Source organism: Lampetra fluviatilis, chromosome 42, assembly GCF_964198595.1.
Source record: "Lampetra fluviatilis chromosome 42, kcLamFluv1.1, whole genome shotgun sequence".
NCBI lineage: Eukaryota > Metazoa > Chordata > Hyperoartia > Petromyzontiformes > Petromyzontidae > Lampetra > Lampetra fluviatilis.
The window spans coordinates 2534637-2554154 of record NC_136316.1 but is presented as its reverse complement, the minus strand read 5'-3'; the positions used below and the strand labels follow the sequence as shown (position 1 = coordinate 2554154).

The window sequence follows — 19518 nt, the reverse complement described above, 5'->3', positions numbered from 1 at the left end:
GATAATTATAATCGGAGAGAATGCAGCAGCAGCTGCTGCATTGCAAATGAACCGGTGGAGTGTAATGTTGCCAAGCATGTATTGCTTGGTGTACTCATTTTGCTGATGTTATCCCAGTTGTAAGTTCTTTGTCGCGTGCGTCTGCGTGTATACAGTTCGTACACACAGTGGCACGTGTTATTGTTACGATTGCTAAAATATGCAGCACTCTGAAGTATTTTTTGTGTGTGTATGGAAGTGTTAACCTGAAGGTGATATACGATCACGAAGACGTGTTTACGTAAAACAATCGTTGTTGTCATGCCACGGATGTGTAGATTTGACTGCAGGGTTTGAGATAAATTGTTTACTTTTAGATAAATTGATTCCCTCTAGTGTTTGAAAAGATTAAACTGGGCTCAGAAGTATTTTTAAGGCACACATGTTTTTAAAATGGTAGATGCCTTTGAAAATATCAGCCAAGATTTACTTTTTGTTTTGCTGATGCTGCTGATAACTATGCTCTAATTTACTATAGAGCCAAAAACGATGGGCAGCATAGGACATTTCAGAAAAGCCCCTGATTGTACTGTACTTATTTGCTCTTGCATCTATGCTCTCTACTTTCAACAAGCTGTATGAAGTATGCTCATAATACCCTCACGACCTGCGTGGTGTGGGCAAGTATCATCCAGCAGTGGATTAACAAAGGACTGTGCATATATATTTTACTTGTACAGTATTGACATCGATGTCAATGTTGTGTTTATAACAATATCCTTTCGTCGTTGTTTTTTTTCTGCCCAGATATTGAGGGCCAAAAAGCTGGCACCGCGTAGCGGCTCGCGCCAGGACCAGGGGCCGTGCCGTTCCGTGCGCCCCCGTGCCACGCCAACGCGGGCGCCATGTACTCGGAGTGGCGTTCGCTGCAGCACCTGATTGAGCGTGACCAGGGCCACCTGAGTGTGCTGCACAGCTTCCCCGAGAGCGTGGGCCGTGATGTCGTGGTGGCGGTGGTGCGGCCGCTCAGCCAACCGACCGCCGACTCCATCCTGCACACGGACAAGGAGGCACGCCCCGTTTTCCCTGTGCCACCTCCGCACGGCGCCCATCCCAGTTCTGTCGTCGGCTCATCCTCGCCCGAAAGCGTGACCCAACGAACTGAGTTTGATTCCTGGTCACAAACTGGCATCATTACATACCTACATCCCTGCCCGTAGACATGTAATTGTATATAGATACTCAACAATGAAAATGTCTTCTTATGCTCAATATATATTTGTTTCAAATTTGGAACGTGAAATTATGATTTATGTTTGCTACTTTTTTTTACTGTAAATCTGAGAAAATAAAACAGTAAAATTCTTACAGTATCTGAATACAACCACACCTCAAAATTCTGTTCAGAAACAGTGCGCATATTTATTTTATAGTGTGATGCAGTCAGTCATATGCAGAGGAAACAAATAAAGCCTTAGACCTGGACTTGAACAGGGCAGGGAGAAATCTGGGTGGATAGGAGGTCTGGACTACAGCAGAGGAGATTGAGCAACCTCCCAATGGTCCACGGTTGACTGGGAGCTTCGATAGAGAGCTTCAGTTGCCGGAGCGGCGAGTGTGTGGACGGGCGCTTAGTAACGAGAGAGACTAGAGGTGGGCAAGGATGAGTTCACGCGGGATCTTCATTTATGAACTCAATTTAACAAAACAGTCGAATCAATTTCTGACCCACAATTTTTACAATTCATTGAATCGCTGGTGGAAGTAAAGGGTCGTATGTCTTACTGGTCGGTAACGCACGCGTAAAGGGTCGCCACTGTGCGTGCCTGCCGCAGGTGAAATGGACGATGGAGGTTCTGTGCTTCGGCTTGTCGCTGGCGCTGGATGGGGACGCGGTGCGCTTGTGCGTCGACGTCTACACCGAGTGGCTGCGGGCGCTGGCCGAGCCGCGGCTGCCCAACCTCCCGACGCCTGTGCGCCGCGAACCCAACGCCTACTCGCGCAACATCTTCAAGCACCTCTACAACCTCTTTGTGCCCAGGTGCCCTGGACTGACGAGGATGACGTTTCTAACCGATTTTATTTTCGACTCAACGCGAGCCCGCTACATCGTACCAATCGTAGAACAAGAAGCGGGGCATGCATGAATCCTGCAAGCAATAGCCTGAGATCGACGCGGCAGGGTTTGGTGAAGATGGGCGGATTGGGCTCACTGCCCCACCCAGTTGGGGAGCCTTAAGCAGACAAGTGAAAGTTTATATGGGGGGGGAAGGTAAGGGAGAAGATAACTAACATTAAAGGAAAGAGAGGGGAAGGGGAGGGTACAAGTGGGGGGAAAGGCATGTAATAAATCACCACAAATAAAATTATACGCCCCGTGCGAGCTTGTAAACTTACATCCCTCGGAGCAAGACTTCCCTGAGTGAATTTACTGTGATGGAAATACGAGCGTGGCGTTCAGCGGCACACCATGGTGCTGACGATGACGTTCACTCTCCGCAGGAGCGACGGCAGCACGCAGAAGCAGGCGGAGCTGTGCCGTGGGGTGCTGCACGCCGTGCAGAGGCTGGCGCGCGACGCCACGACCATGGAGCGCGAGACGTGGGAGGAGCTGCTGCTCTTCCTGCTGCACATCAACGACACACTGCTCGCCGCTCCGACGCACATTGGTACCCGAGTGCTCGCTTTGCCATCGGCGTCGCTCTCGGAGACCATGGCAGCCCTTTGTGTTAGAGAATGACCTTTGGAAAAATAAGTCGCAGAGCTACCTCTGAGATGGTTTGTAGTGAACTCTCAAGCACATAGCCGTGGTCAGCACCTTCCTATCGGCTCTGCCACTGACGGCAGTATTTTTGGGCATGACAGTCAAACTTTTATTTGTAAGTCTCCAAGCTGGAATTGAACGAAATTTCAGTGCAGAACCAAATGTTTTTGTTTTGTTGTAGTCATTAGTGATCAGACCGAGAGCATCAACTGACTATGCTTGAGAACCCCATTTAATCAGAGATAGGTGCCTGGATTTGAATCCGAGATCTTGGCTCTGACCTCTGAGCCACACAGCCACTGTGAAGGATGGAGAGAGCTTAAAGGAAGGGGCTACACAAACAACAACTCGCTCTTGTTCCACACACGCATACTATACCTCGGTGTGTTTGCTTTGAGCTGTCTGACATGAGTTTGACTCTTCATCAATGAGAAAAAATTACTTTAAACTTGTAAAAGGGATACCTTCATTGCGCGCTGAAGTGCCGTCACTGCATTGCCATTCGAGTGATGTCACTAGCGAGCAAGAATGATCTACGTTACCACGATTTTAAAGATTGCTCGTCGATGGAGATTCACATTTGTGTCGGACCGCATGGGACGTACACCTTGGGTAAGCATCGACAGGACGCGCTCTGTGTGTTTGTGGATGCATCGTTTTTTGGCACGTAGCAGGGCAAGTATGTGCACACGTGCACAACGGTTCCGCTCCCAGCATCCGTAATCCATCACATGGAACCTCCGCAAAGGCAACGGAGACACTACCTAGCAGAGGACAACACTGGAATGCGTATTTTATTGCTTATCTATAATAGAGGCTATTTAGTTTCGTGAAAGATCTATGATCTGACCTGTGTAAATCGAAGTTAATTACACTCAGAACAGTTTATTTGTTAAGATACGCACAAACACAATTGGTATTTTGGTGTTTTCTTTTTTTAATTGATGGCTGGACTGTGGCCCAGAAAATTTGTACACGTGCGAATGGAAATTATTGGCTTTAATGTTGAACTTCTTTCGCACCGTATGTATCCATCCGTGCTCATCGGAGGTTGACGAATGGCTCTGAGTTCAGATTGTTGAACTGGCATCGCAGAGAGCCTCGATTTGAGTCCAAGTATTCGTTAGTGATCATGTTGGGTTCTCTAAGTCTAGTGAAGTTGTTGGTCTCGGCCCAGTCATCAATGAATGCACAAAAAAGACCCACCACACTACATTTAGTTCTGCACTTTGGCTAAATTCCAGCTCGAATAATTATAAATATTGATTGGATTTTTACGTAACAAACCTTACTCAAAGTGATATAACTGGTGGGAAAGTGCTGCTCCCACTACCGTATTGAGCAGAGATGACTTTGAGGGACTTGAGAAATAGCTGTGATATTTCCTTCTGTGGTTCATTCTGCTTTGCGAGAAATCAGGATGGATGCTTGATCTCGTGACATATCGCAGGTAAAACATTCGGGATGAAATTAATGAAAAATCAATACCTTTTTAGTATAGGTTTCCCTTACTTCATGCGGGTTTAGTTTGTGCGATTTCGCGCTGTATATGCGGCTAACATATTTCTACCCGAAATTCTCTATATGCTGTTTGAATTCACTCATGCGGCTATACGGTTGGACGTGGGACCAAATTGCGTGTTTGTACCTCGTGCGCTACTCGGGCAGGCTGCTGTCCCGTGCGGTTTCGCGTTGTGCGCCCTTCTGTTGGAACGCATCTACTACCGCGTAAAGCGAGGGAAACCTGTCCCGACAAATGTAGTTGGCAGGTCAGACTTGTTGTATCTGCCCTGGGGAGCGTGGCCTGGCCATTGCAAGCCTCGGCGGCGATGTCTCTGCACTGCAGGTGGGCTGGCGGAGCAGCTGGCTGACAAGCTGATCGCCGTGTTGTTCGAGGCGTGGATGCTGGCGTGTGCGCGCTGTTTCCCGACGCCCCCGTTTTGGCGCACGGCACGCGAGATGGTGGCCTGCTGGCGCCACCACACGGCGGTGGTGGACCAGTGGAGCCGAGTCGTGTCGGCCCTCACCTCAAGGTGCAAGCGACAAACAATCAGAATGTTGACTTGTACCGGAGGAATCCGATGAGCTATCAAGGTCTTTGTTACAATGACCAACCATACAAAAACACGATAGGAGTGCAAAGTATACGAAAGGTAAGCTAATCACAAAAAATGTTTTTACCAGGTAAAGCCCACTGATCTATTAGCTCATGTTTCAGAAGCGACCTGGCCACAAATTATAGCTCAGCAAAGTGGCTTATCAAGTAGATATTTATAGCAGCCAAATACTTAAACGCATGTTTCTAAATGTGGAGGGAAAAACCAGAGGACCCGGAGACAATTTCCACGTGACCACGGGGAGAGCATTCAAACTTCAAATATACAGGCGTCAGGGTCGGGATAAAACCCCCGATCTCTTACATATCAGGCGAAGAAGAAAACATCACGACACTGTGGCAAAGATGGCTTTTGCGGGTTCAAGCTGGGTTGTGCATGTCCGCTCAGTGCGTGTAAGTGATGTGGTGATCGGCCAATGTGCATTGAATCTCCAGCCGTAAAGATTATTGCTTTGCGAGCTGAAACAATTCAGTCCTGTTGGCTTCTCATGTTCATTGAAGGCACAATAAAGATCAGAGAGCCCAGATTTAGATATTTCTCTGACTAATCGCTATAACAACCATTACATATATTTAAGTATACAATTAAAGAGAAGAATTTAAATTTATATGTTTCTCATCTTACAAATGATTTTCATACTGTCTGGAACACTTCTAATATCTAACGGTAGGGTCAACTGATCGCTGCAATGTGAGTACATTACTTCAACTATGGTGTTCGTGAAATGTGCAATGTGCTGGCTGTTTGTCGATCATTGACGACGTCCCTGCCGATCGTTGGTGTTGGCCACACGTGTGCGTGTACGTACGTATGTTGAATTTCTTTCGCGCTTTACGTACCCAACCGTGCTAATCGTGATGACGTTTGCTGGCGCCGCAGGCTCCTGCGCTTCATGTACGGCCCGGTGTTCCCGCTGTTCAAAGTGCCGGAGGAGGATGCCGGGCTCATCCCACCGGACATGGAGAACGACTGTGTGGCCCAGACCTGGTTCCGTTTCCTCCACATGCTCAGGTAGTGCTGAGCGACGCACGCAATCACCACATCGTGGTGATTGACTTAAAACTATGAACTATTTTTATTTAACCTGGTAATGCCCACCGAGGTATATAGCTCTTTTTCAGAAATGGCTTGGCCATGAATGATAGCTCAACGAAGTTGGCTTATCACGTGGACATTTATAGCAGCCAAATATTGTAAACACATATAGATTTTTTCTCCGGAGGACCCGGAGGAAAAATCCACGCGACCACGGGGAGAACTAGCGAACTCCAAATATACAGGCATCAGGGTCGGGATCGAACCCACGACCTTTTGTATACCGGACGAGGTAGTTTACATCTCGCCACCATGAGACTAAAAAGCATTCATGCATTAGATCTCTCTATATGTCTATCCGTCTGTCTGGAACGATCATTCTTGAAAAAAATCGTCCAAATAACTGCAATTTTATTGTAAAGTTGCGACTGGGGAATTGCCCTCTTGAAAGCCTAGTAAACCGATCACTAAAAAGCCAATAATAATTGAGAAGGCTTTTTGATCACGCTGGGCCAAGAAGTGGTGGTGCTGGCCTGAGCACCCCCCTCGTGTGCCGTGCCAGCCTTCAAAGGTTAAATTTCGATTTAAAGCTTTCGTGACTGCAGGGATTCATCTTCTTGGTTCTTTCGGTAAAGTCACGTAGAAGGGAAATGTCTTTCCGACAGACCTGTTCTTCACCAGAGGACGGCTGCTTGCGTTGTGGCCGAAACGTCGTGAGAATTATTTTATTGTTTTATTTTTATTTTATTATTTCCCTTCTACGTGACTTTACCGAAAGAACCTTCAAAGGTTGTTATCAACAGCGCTTGCCCCACGAGCCGGTTAAGGCTATGACGGCAGTGGGGGGGGGGGAGATCATTGTCTTTGTTCACCACAGTAACCCGGTGGAGCTGAGCAACCCTGGCGTTGTGGCGTCGACACCGAGGTTCCAGCAGACGCTGCTAGAGGTGGGCGGGGTGCTGCACGACGTGCCACAGTTCCAGTGTCTGCGCCAGCTCCCGGTCATCTTTTTCCGTGCCATGCGTGGCGTCTCAACCCTCGTTGACGCCTTCCTCGGTAAGAGGTTCATGGGTTCGATCCTGACCCCTGACACCTGTATATTTGGAGTTTGCATGTTCTCCCTGTGGTCGTGTGGATTTTTCTCTGGGTTCTCCGGTTTTTCCCTCCACATTTAGAAGCATACTTTGGGATGCTATACATTTCCACATGATGAGCCACTTCGTTGAGCAATCATTTGTGGCCAGGTCGCTTCCGTAAAAGAGCTATACAGCTCAGTGGACCTTACCTGGTAAAATCAAAATAGTTAAATTGTAGCAAGTGTAGTACCCACACTTTACCCCACAGCACACGTACTGCCGAGCAACCAACTGCGGCATAACCATTTTATGCTGCTTGGTAGACGGGGGCGTGGGGATTTTAATGAACTTGCTACGTTGTTTCAAACGCCGCGTCGGAAAGATGGCCTCGAACCGGCGACCTCTGGTTTGCAAGTCCAGCGTCCTGCCCATCACACCTCGGCAGCTCCCTTAGAATGTTTCTGCGCTAACCGCAGGAGCGTCGGTTTTGTGAGCAGGGATTAAACGCATGCGCATAGACACTGTCACCTCACCCAGCTCGGTGTGCTTTGCTCTCGGAGTAAAAGATAGGGAGAGAGAGAACGAGCGGCTTGTGCAACATTGCTCTGCTTGAAAAGCAATGGTTATTTCTGTCACCCTATCATTGCCTCGTGAAAGCATCTGAGATGGGCATTGTTGGGTGGAACGGAGCTCACTTTTTGCACTCGACATCGACTGGCGCTGGTGAACAAGAAAATTCTGCGTAATGGAGAAAAACCGCCCCTTTGCGGGCCGTGTATCGTTTAAAAAAAATCGTGTAATTTCCTGTGCAGAAACACATCGTCTTTCAACAGGAAGTGGGCAAAAGTAAAAAAAATCAAGTGGTGCAGTATACACATGGGGTTTTTGCAGTTCAGCATGTTACTCACAAAGACTTTTCCATACGGCCTTCGCTGACAAAGTTTCAATTGAACTCTGCCACCTGTAACAAAGCTCTCATTGTCCGCCTGGTCCGTCGTTACATCCGAACAGCAGGCAGTGAGATTCACTGCGACCAACGGCGAAGGCTGTAAATGGTTCAGGTTTACAATGCGTCAAGTGTGGAGGGTGTACACAACACGATGTATCATGTCTCCTCAATACCGGGCTAATTCACGAATGCAATCATTTCTTGAGAGAAAAAAACCACACACCACCTCTTATTCCCGCGAAGACCATGCTGCGTTGGCAAGTGGTGGACAAGCACAACCTTGGCAAGAAAACTCGACACACTCGTCAACTGCACTGCCTTCAAAGAAAAAAAACATGTATATCCAGTAGAACCCCTGTTAACGACTAATCGCTCAACGACAGGCCTCCATAGAGTCCAATGTGTCCTGTGTAGTGTATAGTCGTGTGGGAAGCAGTGGTGTAGTGGTTAGCGCGCTGCGCTATAAACCCAGCGACCCGGGTTCGATTCCCACTCACAGCCACCAACACCAGTGATGATTATTTTAACCGGTCCTGGGCCTTCCCTAGGTAAACTCAGCCTCAAATGAGTGCCTGGTGCGGTGTGTAAACATCGCCACTGGGGAGACAAAGGTCGGACGTGGTGCTGGCCACCTACCCCCTTGTGTACCGTTCCGGCCTTCATAGGTGCTCGCTAACAGCACTTGCCCCCCAACAGTCTGTTAAGGCTATATGGGGGATCTTTGTCTTTGTATAGTAGTGTAGTATATAGCAGTGTAGTGTATAGTCCACCTTCTCCAACCATTATATAAACGGAGTGGTAGCTCCTGAAATCTCTCATTTACTTGATACAGCTGTCGTGGCTGTGACGGTACCACCTGAAGACGGAAGCTTGTGTTGCCTCCGAAACGTCGTGATTTTTATTTTATTTTACTTTTTTAATGTTTTACCTACGTGACTTTACCGAATAAACCTAAGAATATAGTGTATAGTCGTGTGTGGTATAACTCTTTACGATCACCCGTGTTAACAACTAATCGCTTAACGACGGGCCTCCATAGAGGCCAAAGCGGTTCGCTTACCGACCATTTTCCTGTTAACGACGGGCTTACGATGAGCACGTGACCGCCAATTTCCGCCAATCCGCAAGCGCTAATGTGGTCTAACCAGGCCTCGGCCAATCAGCGACATACATTCATGAGCGTTGGGGCATTGTTTACATTCAGTGTCTGCTGCGCTTTGAAGTGGAAGCTTCTCTTTTGAGTTCTTGGTGTATTTTGACTTAAAAGTTTAATAATTAGATCAATAATTATGGCTTCGAAAGTGCTTGCGAAGCAAGACAAGAAAGTGAGGAAGACCGTTAGTGTTTTAATCAAGAAAGAAATAAATGATAAACATGAAAAAAGTGTAAAAATAGGTTTGTTGAGTAGTGAATATGGCCTTTCCCATTCGACTGTTTCCACCATTATTCAACAAAAGGACAAATTAAAAGACATGAAAGTGACGGATGCTTCGACCAGAGTGTACAAAGGTAGGGAAGTGATTGTGGAAACGAGAGACTTTTATAAATTTGGATCCAGGAAATACAAATGCGAGGTGATTTTGTTGTAGGTAGAGTAAATATTCATTAATACATTGATTAACCATGTTTCTTTTAATGTTATGTGTTTACAATGGTGTTAGTATCTTTATGTATTAATATCCAATGTTTAAATATTATAAAGCACGATTTTTTGGTGATAAAGGGTAACTTACGATGCTATCTAACGTGTATTTTCTATACTTGCTTAACGACCAAATCCCTTAACGACCGGTTCCGTGGAACCAATTACCATCGATAAGAGGTGGTGCTACTCCTGTAATCGTCGAAATGAAGTTGGGCCATTGCCTGAAACGTCTGGAATGCTGATGAGTGTGAGTTTTAACATTGTCAGTGTTGCTTTATACTTTATTCACATGTATAAAAAGCATTTTTTACGTGAAAAAAAAATCTGCCACCGACACTACGAAAACAAGACAATTATGTCATGAATGCTATGGTGGTTGCTATACAGTACTAAATTAGGACTGCGTGGTCCCTGACGTTTCTGTGCAGTGTGGAGATGCAATGAATAACTAGTCCTAAAGATATAAAAGCATCGCTTTTATATCTTTAGGGCCCCAATCCCATAAGAGACCCATTACACGCGGCATGCGTTATGTCCACCCGCATTTACACTGCACGGACGATGCACGCCAAAGCCGTGCTGAGCAAGCCCGGCAAGGCTCAGGAGGCACCGGGTTGTGTTTCCACCGCAGAACCCAAGCTGTCCCACTGAAGTCACACAAGGTCCCACAATCAAATGGTTTTTAACCCCACACCGTGGCCCTTCTTGGCTGCAAGCCAGATTCAGATATCTTACAAGGCTTTGCTCTGCAAATAAGCCAGGAGAAGAAAACGACCCGTAACCGTGACGTTCCCCACGTCGGCTCGATACAGGTGTGCCAGTAGAAACGGGATAACGGTTAAACACCCGGGACGTGGTAATGTCGCCACGTCTGAAGCCGAAGCCTGGCGCTCTTTCGCCAGGGATCTCGCGAGCGCGCTCGGACAGCGCCCCTGCCACGCCGGTGAACCCGAGCCGCCTGAGCATGCCGGTGATGAGCGGTGCCGGAGGCGGGGCGCCCACCACATCCCCGCACACCAAGAGGGCGCGCGCCGTCACCATCAGCAAGACCACGAGCAAAGCGTCCGCTGTGAGCCTGCACGCACGCCTGGCGGACCCCCCCCCCCCCGCCGCTCGGTTAACTGGCACGTAGACAGTTATACCGATCAGGTGACTTGCAGTCGGCTTGTCATCCGAACGTGTCCGTACATTTACGACAATAATTTACAGTCCTTAGTCGTGCATTGCTTCATTGGGGGTCTTCCCACACGTAATGATTAAGGGGGTTCTCTAGCATACTTTGCCATGCTGGTCAATGTGGGTTCGTGAAGGACTGCCCAAGACCTCTTCTGAAAGCACAATTTCACAGCATGTAGAGTGAAAATATCGTTATAAACCAAAAACACATCTGAGAGCTCAATTGGTAGACCAATCGATTTAAATAAGCTCTGATCGCAACCCATTGTTCACGTTCTCGACGCCCCCTCGCTGCCCCCCTCCGCTCTCTCCGCACAAAGGGGTCGCACTCTCAGGGCGTGCCGGGCGGCACCCATGCCAGCCGCTCCTCGCTTGCGTCGTCCTCTTCATCGGCCGCGTCCTCGGCCCCGTCCTCGACGCCGTCGCTGGTGCCCGCGCCGCGCGACCAGGGGGCGATGCTGCAGCAGGCGGCGCCCTCGCTGGTGCAGCTCAGCTGCGAGCCAAGGCCCCCGCCGGCGCCGACCCGCCCGCGCGTCAACTCCGTGCTCAACCTGTTCGGCCAGTGGCTGTTCGACGCGGCGCTCGTGAGCTGCCGGCTGGACGGCGCCGTCAGCCGTGACGGCAGCATGACGGGTAAGGTCCCCCCGGGCCTCCGGGCCCGCGCACCGGAGTACTCGAATCAAACGCCTCGCCCACCACGGCACGGCACGGCACGGCCAGCGCGCCCGCTCCTGCTGAGGTACGAGTCGTGAGGCTCAGCGAGATGCTGATAGGTTCTGAATGCAAGTTTTGTTACTTTAATAGCCTAGTAGGAGGCATGTAATGATGTAATGATTTTGTGAGTTGCCATAACTCGGGGTCACCGTTCCATCATTAATTGTCATGATTCTGAGTTATGATTAGTTTGAGTGGTCAATTCCATTAATATTGTGATGGTTGAAGCACCTCGACTGGCTGCATGCGTCACATGAAACTGTTTGACACAACACAGACAAATAGAACATTATTGACTCGGTATAAATGATTTTGGAATGTATTATGAGCATAAGAATCGCCTTTAATTGATACGTGAAGGCATCATTTGCATGTCTAAATTGCCGAGCATGTGGCCAAAGGGACGGAACAATTCAGCACGCCCGAGTTTCCTTGTGTATGTTTGTGCAGCGTCAGAATTGAACTGACCCAGAACCTGCGATAATTATACGCAACCTATATTAGTGGAAAAATGCGCACAAATTAAGTAACAAACAAGTTACATTTTGGTTCAACACGTAGGCTTTCGTGACCAATATTCATAATGAGACACTCTCCCAGACACCCTGTTTGCTGTACTAGTTACGAATTGGCACGTTCTGTTTACGTGACAAACCTTACTAATTGGCCGTGTCGGGTGTTGGCGGGTTTAACGACACGTTTATATTTACGCGATCTAACCCAAAAACATCTATTGACGTAATATTAAACCGATATTAGATTAAAATATCAAGTTAAACGTGCACGTATAAGACAAGCTTATGATTTACGCACGCACGCTCACGCACAAACACGTGCATGCCTATTCATATTCTGCGTAAACCCCAGCAAGTGCAGAGTTGTGTACCCGCTTGTACAAACGCACGGCCCGTTTGTACGTGTGCCCACCTGTAAAATGTGCCCCAGTTTGCCTGGCTCTGCAAGTTGCATGCACCATTCTGCGACGCGGTCCAACCCATCGCCTTTCGTTCTCTCTGGTCGGACTCCAAAATGGCTTGCAATGCCGAGTTGCGATGGAGAGTGGCACAGACAACGTCGCCATAGTAACGCGCTGGCAGCGGAAACACTGCGTGGTGGAATGGATGTGTATGATAACGCTAAGTGTGTGTTTCGGTCACTTAATCAAACCAAGCAACCTTTAATTGAAACAAGTAACACATCCCCTTTTAAAACAAAACATTTACATTGAGAAATGCGTTGACCGTAATGTGTGACTCCTGCCAGTAGATATCCCCAAAGGTTTTAAGCAAACAGCTTGTACAGGTTTTTCTGAGAAGTCGCCTGCAATATAATCGACTCGTCGGCTCAATTTCGATTTAAAGCTTTCGTGACTGCAGGGATTCATATTCTTGGATCTTTCGGTAAAGTCGCGTAGAAGGGAAATAATAAAATAATAAAAATACAACAGAATACAATTCTCACGACGTTTCGGCCACAACACAAGCAGCCATCCTCAGGTGAAGAACCGGCAAAAAATTTGGTTTTTGCTTGAATTGGGGTCGGAGGCACAGGGTTGTACGAGAACCAGCTAGGAGGTCTCACTCAAGGGAACCTCCGGTTGGCTCTTTGTGGTTTCGTTATACTGCTGCCCAAACACAAATGCGCAGTTTACCAACGGCGTCCGCTCTTGTTCTAAGCAGATTGCGGTTGTTCAACGGTGTGTTCCAGCGGACCACATGTTAAAACTAGCGAGCGTTGGCGAGAAGCACGATGTCAAACGCCACGTGACGACACAATGCTATTATTTCGTGTTTGTACAGACGTGACATCACGCATTGTTGTGACGTCATAACGTCTTTGCCTCTTGTCTCCAGGTCTCTCATCTCGCTAAGCTTCATATTGTTTTCCCACAGCTCTCTCATTTCGGCCTTTCGCCTATTTTACATCGCCCAGTGTGTATTTCCGTAAGTCTCGGTGAGCTTATAGCGTTCTGCGGGCCATAGTTCTCTGCAGCCCATTACAAGAGAATTCGTCTGCCAGATCAGTCCCACCAGTTGAAGGACTCTGTATTAGATGGTGAGGCATGGCAGCCCCCTGTAAAACAACTGTCAGAGCCTCCCCCCTGCCACATCCACTTAACTTATATTTACACAGTGGTCAGCCCGGGCAGTGTAAGTTTGGACAAAATGTTTGCTTAAAGCTCCTGTCAGTATATTGACTGCTTCCAAAAAATGGTGTCAGATGATCATATCTGCACTGTCCTCTGCTGGGTGTTGGCGTCCTCTCACTGTAAGTGTACCCGGCCAAGCGGAACGGCTATTGTGAGCGTACCGGTCACACGACGCGTTCGACATACCCCTGTCTGGTCATCGTGCACCTCGGATGACTCTAGCGCCACGGTGAAGCCACTCCGTTGATCCACACAACAAAGTTTCTGATTAATCGAGTGGCCGTTTATATGAACGATAATCAGCACGCGTGTACGTTTTTTGCTGCCCTTACGTTTTCGATATATTGGTGCGATTCGGGCTAGGGATTCGATTCTAAAATTAAATTTGTATTTTTTTTAAATGTGATGAATATAAGCAGACTATTGCGGCTGTAAGGGTGACTGGAACGCTTTATACACAACATAATATAATTCGCAAAATATGAACTCTGACACATGATTCTTGATCCTTACACGTGAATCAAAAACATTGATGCACTGTTTATTGCTGTCCTTGAGTTATATATAAAAAAAACACCGCTCCCATGGAAGTAATCATTCCTGGTTGCGACTGGTGTGTTGTAAGCACTCGCATTCCCATAAGCATCGCAATTATCTGAAGAAATAGCAGCCTCATTATAGGTGTGTGTAATAAGTGTTCCGCAACAGCAGATTTTAAGGAGGCTCATTACAAGAGAAAATGTGTATTTAATATAATACTTGTTACGGACAGATGCACAGAGCTTTACAATTCACAGCCTGCTGGTGAATTGTAAATGGAGCGTTCTGCACCTCCTGAATAAAATAAAATAAATTGCATCGCGCCGTGTGGGAAAATTTACATGCTCGGCACAAAGCGGTTTGCAATCGTTTCACGACAAAGGGAATGAACGATAGGATTTTCAGCCCTGTGCGACAAGCGTGGCTGTGATGTATGTGGCTGGAGCAACGGTCATAAACCAGGAATGGGTGCAATGCTTAACTTGCCTACCAGGCATAACCCAGAATAATTAAAACCAATCCTAGCCTTGTCAAAAAGTTCAAGCACTTCATAATGCGAGACGTCTTTGGTAATTGGTTTTATCGTCATATTTTTTTGGGGACTTTTATTATTATTATTATTATTTGTTTAGAGCTGTATGAAGCCTGACCTTGGAAAAATAGCAGGAATGTTTTGAGCAATAAGTGATATGTGAAGATCTCATTGGACAGACCACATCATTAAAATTTGAAGTAAGATTTCGCTTACTTAAATAATGAACTTGTATTCTTTTGTACGATTCCCCTTGAATTGTATGGCAAATGATAATATGCATGATATTTTCGACAACCTTTGACCTACTGTGTAATTTTTCATCGCAGACTTGCCGTGGCTGTGGAGTGCCATCCCGAGTGTCTCGTTCCGTGTTTGTGTTTGCGCCACTGAATTTTTCGAAGTCGGTTTGTTTGTGGTCCCATTGATTTACACTCATGATTTGCGTTTCATTTGATTTCTATTGCCTTGCAGCATCTTTTATCCAAATCCTTCTTTCTTGTAAGTAGACCTTTTCTGTCCCGCCGCCCCTTGGCGTAGCTTGCCTCGCAGTGCTTGCCACTTTAACTACCCTCTCCAGGCCCTCTCTGAAATCAAAGCAGTGGCCGGCTGAGCAAACTCGCGGGGGCCACCTTTTGCCACGAGTGAACATCGGCGCGACCCGTTGCCCAACGCTCAAAACTGAACCGCGAGCACGTCGCAAGTTTTTCAAAATCTCGTCACACACTTCATTCAATTGAGTTGAATTAAACAACCCGTTTACAATCATTGCCGAGCGAGCAAGGGATTGCGACCGTGACGCTTGACACTCATTTGACCTACTTTTGCACCTGGGGTCATGGGGTCTTCAGCACCCTCATTACGTCACACCGTGAAATGTAACAATTCTGCACTGGGTTATTATCGGGCGGCTGCAGGAAAGGTAATGCGACCATTCCTTTCACGATTCTGTAGATATGACGTTCATGGATAATACGTGTAGGTAATGAGTAAAAAATCCTCAGCAGATTCTTCTGTTTTCTGCTTGAAATGGAAATTTACTTTCACGTACAGATGTATAATAAAAAAATGCATCTTATTGGCACAGATGCTTAAGTGGCTGTGAAAATCACTTACAGTGTTTGTCGACTGCTCGTGAATTAATACGTTCATGGGGGTGGTTGAAATTATAGCCGAAATGGTAATTTACAACATGTCAAATGTCTATCAAAAAGCACTTTCACGTACTTTATTTCACTCGGGGAACATTTTGGCTGGATGTGCGCCCATGACGTAATTACAGGCATGGCTCAATTTCAGATGTAGCTCGGACATCTTGGGGTTGTGTGAAAATCCTCCATAATTCGCAAGCAGTTTCGCTTGGTCAGTTTGGTTGGACACATGGTACGGGCATGACGATGAACCGCTTTGGACTCAGAGAGGGTTCTGTATTCATCGTCCCATTCCCCGAGGATTTAACATCCTTGCTTTCTGGGTTCCATTGCTGCAATCGCACTGTTACATCTCATCCCAGCCTGGCGCTGTGTGGGGCGGCTTGCTTGTGCGTGTGCACTGTGGGTGTGTGTGCGCGCTTGTGTCTATAATTGCGCACGTTGGAACGTTTGGAAGCAATGGAAAGGTGTACCCCCATGTACTTCTAACAACCCAAATAAACAGCTCATTTGAATAGCACAACGACATTGCTGAGATTCAGATAATATTTCTTTGAAGAAAGAAATAATGCCAATCATTTTTGTCCATATCTGATTTTGGCTATTGGAAAATCGCAGAGTCTTTGTTGGGAATTTGGGTCATGCAATTTGGGTGAGCTGAATTTGCTAAATTGAATTTCACTTTGATCTGATCTACTGCACTGTGTAACCCAGCAAATTCAGTTTTTTTTTTCCTGGAGGATTGATGGAGCTAGAGAGCCCCAGTTAATTAATATGGGTGATTTGTTTCTCCTTAGAAGATGCTTTCTTGTGAGGTTCATTGTATTCCTTTATGTGCGCGAGTTTGCTTGCGTGCGTGTTTGTCAGGCGAGCCGCTAGATTACTTTGCTTTTCCCGCGGCTTTATTGCTTTACTTTTTTACAATTTTGCTCAAATCCCTGATTTGTTGTTGTTGCGACATTGACTTCTGAAAAATGTGCCATCCCCTCTGTGTTGTTATCTTCTGCTCCGGGTTCTTGGACACTCGTTGTTTGGTGCTCTCTGTCCAATGGGACACACTCTACACGTGGTTATCGCACGGGGACTTGTTGCGGAAAACGACCCATGCTGCTCCTTCATGTGTTAAGAGCCGCTGGCATAAACGCTCTCCTTTTAGTAACCAATTAACTTCCTGCTCTTCGACAATGTTGCGGTGCAGTGTCCGGTTAAAGTTAATCCTACGAATAAAGACTCGTTTGTTTTAGCGTTACTTTGTGATGGTTCATTGGGAATCGGAAAAGCCACACGAGCCACCGTAGTCTTGATTCCTGAGCTCGCAAAGTGTTTGGCAGCTGGATATGTGAGGTCAGAGCTGCGGTGAATGTGAATGAGGTCAGGCTGCGTTTGGGCGTGGACGTGCGTTTCCACGTGCCAGACCAGGCTCTCATTAAGCTCTTTCCGGAAGATACAATCCAACAAACAGTGATTTGTCTTGAAGATACTTGCTTTGGATGTCTGTTCCAGGCTATCTGATATGAGTTTGAAGCTTCCTTCAAGATGAAAGAGACTAAAATCATGATCAGATGCCTTGTTATAGTGCCCGAGTGACATTGCTACATTACTGTTTTATTAAATTGCACAGGAGCGCCCCACCATGATTTTAAAGTCTATTATTTTCAGTGATGTTTAAAAATAATGTCGGGCAGCCGAGGTCTTTGTTGTTTTGGGTTTATATCGTCCTTCAAAAATAATTCATACTTTACTGCACTAAAACCACGCATACCCGATTTGTCTCCGCCTCCATGCCCACAACTCACCTCCATGCCCACAACTGCTCCGTGGTGCCACCATGCGGAGCGGTGGCCGGTGCGAGGTGCCCATGTTCTAGCGGTGTGTGAGCTTAACACTTGGGCTCTACTGCATGATGCTACAGCCCCCCCACACACACTTTCCCTGGCTGCCCCCCTCCACATTCGTGGTGTCCCCTCAACATCGCATTGACCATGTCGTTGGGCTAGACGATGTTTGCTTACTCAGATTGCAAACCTCATGGTGTGATGAGTGCTTTCCCGTCGTTGTGAGTGAGGAGTGTGCTTTAGGAGGGTTTAGGTTAAAGCACCGCAAGTTTGACCGGCTCTCCAGCTGTGTGCTCATAGGAAACTCAAGCAGTGGTTGATGTTATCAGCCTCTATACATCTCCTGCGCCGTCTCTGGATTGTGTTCATGCCTGTGTTTCTCTCGCATGTGTGCGCCTATCTGGTGCACTGCTATTATATTAGTTGCGTGGTTTTTTTTGGCATAATTATGTTGAGTGTGTGTTCAACAGTTTGTTTTAAAAGAATGATCCTTAACTGTTGACGCTTTAAACTGTTGGCTAGTCAAAAATCATATTTAAATAACATCCCACAACAAACTCATGAGCTCTGCGAGTCATGCTTGATTTACCGTATTTTTGTTCTTTTGCCATGAAAACTCTAGGTTGGTGTCCATTGTGGTGTGTGCCTCTGTGCGGCTGCCTTTGCTGCTGCTGCTGTTTGTGCCCTGAACCTTGGCAGGATGAGACGGTCGCTCTGGTTATTATTCCAGTTTGTTTCTTTTCATCACAGTACCCTTTTGAGTCACTGCCACCGTTGGGTCCCGCTTAAGCAATGGATTAAGGCTAAATCATTCCTCTGGCAATGAAACACACGCTTGCAGTGTTTTCGCTGAGAAAAAAAAAGTTACGTTTTTTACAGACATGATAAAAACAACAACTTTACTTGCGTATGGCCCAAGCATATGTGCGTATAGCTCTTCGATGTGTTCAGTTCCTGAAGAAGCTCCTAGGACGTCGAGCAAAACGTCGAACATCGTGTTGAACAGCACACGGTGGAGCCCAAAAAACATCTCCGGAGAGCTGTACAGTACAACCGCGAAAGCTTGCACAAGTCACACATCCAAATGTCAGTCCATGTAAAGTTTCTCGAGGTGTGCAGTTCATAATATCGAGATTGTGCCAATAATCTCAATGTAGGACTCACATGTAAAATAAGTCTGCAGCCTAAGCGAGGCTTTCCCGGATAAACAAAGGGCAGCAGCATTATTATTACAACATTGCCAAAGTCAAATGCGGTAGCAGTGGTGAGCCGCGTACCTAGGTGTGGTCTAGAGGTTGTGTGTGTCTTGGCAGCCCGTGAGGCTCTGGGCAGGCGGTGGGGGGAGGGGATGCGCTTTGTGGTCGTTGCTGTCCTCCCAGAGCCCCTGGTTTCCCGTGCGGTGCCCGAGCGCGTCGTCTCGCTCCTGTGCGTTTGTCCCGCCGCTCCGTCGCTGTTCTTCTTCCGTCACCCCCCCCGTGCCCCGCGTATCTGCGTTGTTTACGGGATCGTTTATTTACTTTCTCGGAAAGAACATCATGGCTGCCGCTGCCGCTGTCGCCGACTAATCAGCGCCGTGCATTCCATGCGCTTGCAAGCTTTTATTATAACCATTGTAAACGTGGCCTTGCCTGCTTTACAGTGGCTTTGTGTGCCATGTGACCTGTTCCCCCTGGCCACACCTTGGGCCCTTCTAACTTCCCCCCTTGCAATGCCTTTTGATGACCGACCCTGATAGGACTTAAAACTGACAAATACTACGAAAAAAATACTAACCTGATGATAATGTCACGCATAACTTTAAAATGTACCTCCACCCTAAAACAAACCTCATTGCTTGTTATAAAACTCACATATGT

The 19518-nt window shown here is 47.1% G+C and overlaps 1 protein-coding gene across 7 annotated transcripts in view; it reads left to right on the top strand.

Moving 5' to 3' along the window:
* RALGAPB (Ral GTPase activating protein non-catalytic subunit beta) overlaps positions 1–19518 on the top strand; it is a 55915-nt gene that overhangs the window by 2060 nt on the left and 34337 nt on the right. For 6 of the 7 annotated variants that reach the window (XM_078875697.1, XM_078875696.1, XM_078875695.1 and 3 more), the window contains exons 2-10: positions 787–1049; positions 1815–2020; positions 2482–2648; positions 4590–4776; positions 5740–5871; positions 6773–6951; positions 10468–10634; positions 11062–11374; positions 15151–15177. In XM_078875697.1, the coding sequence (XP_078731823.1) occupies positions 885–1049; positions 1815–2020; positions 2482–2648; positions 4590–4776; positions 5740–5871; positions 6773–6951; positions 10468–10634; positions 11062–11374; positions 15151–15177 (1543 nt within the window). In that variant the 5' untranslated portion in view covers positions 787–884. The remainder of the gene's footprint in view (positions 1–786; positions 1050–1814; positions 2021–2481; positions 2649–4589; positions 4777–5739; positions 5872–6772; positions 6952–10467; positions 10635–11061; positions 11375–15150; positions 15178–19518) is intronic. The other variant, XM_078875698.1, reaches the window with a different exon arrangement.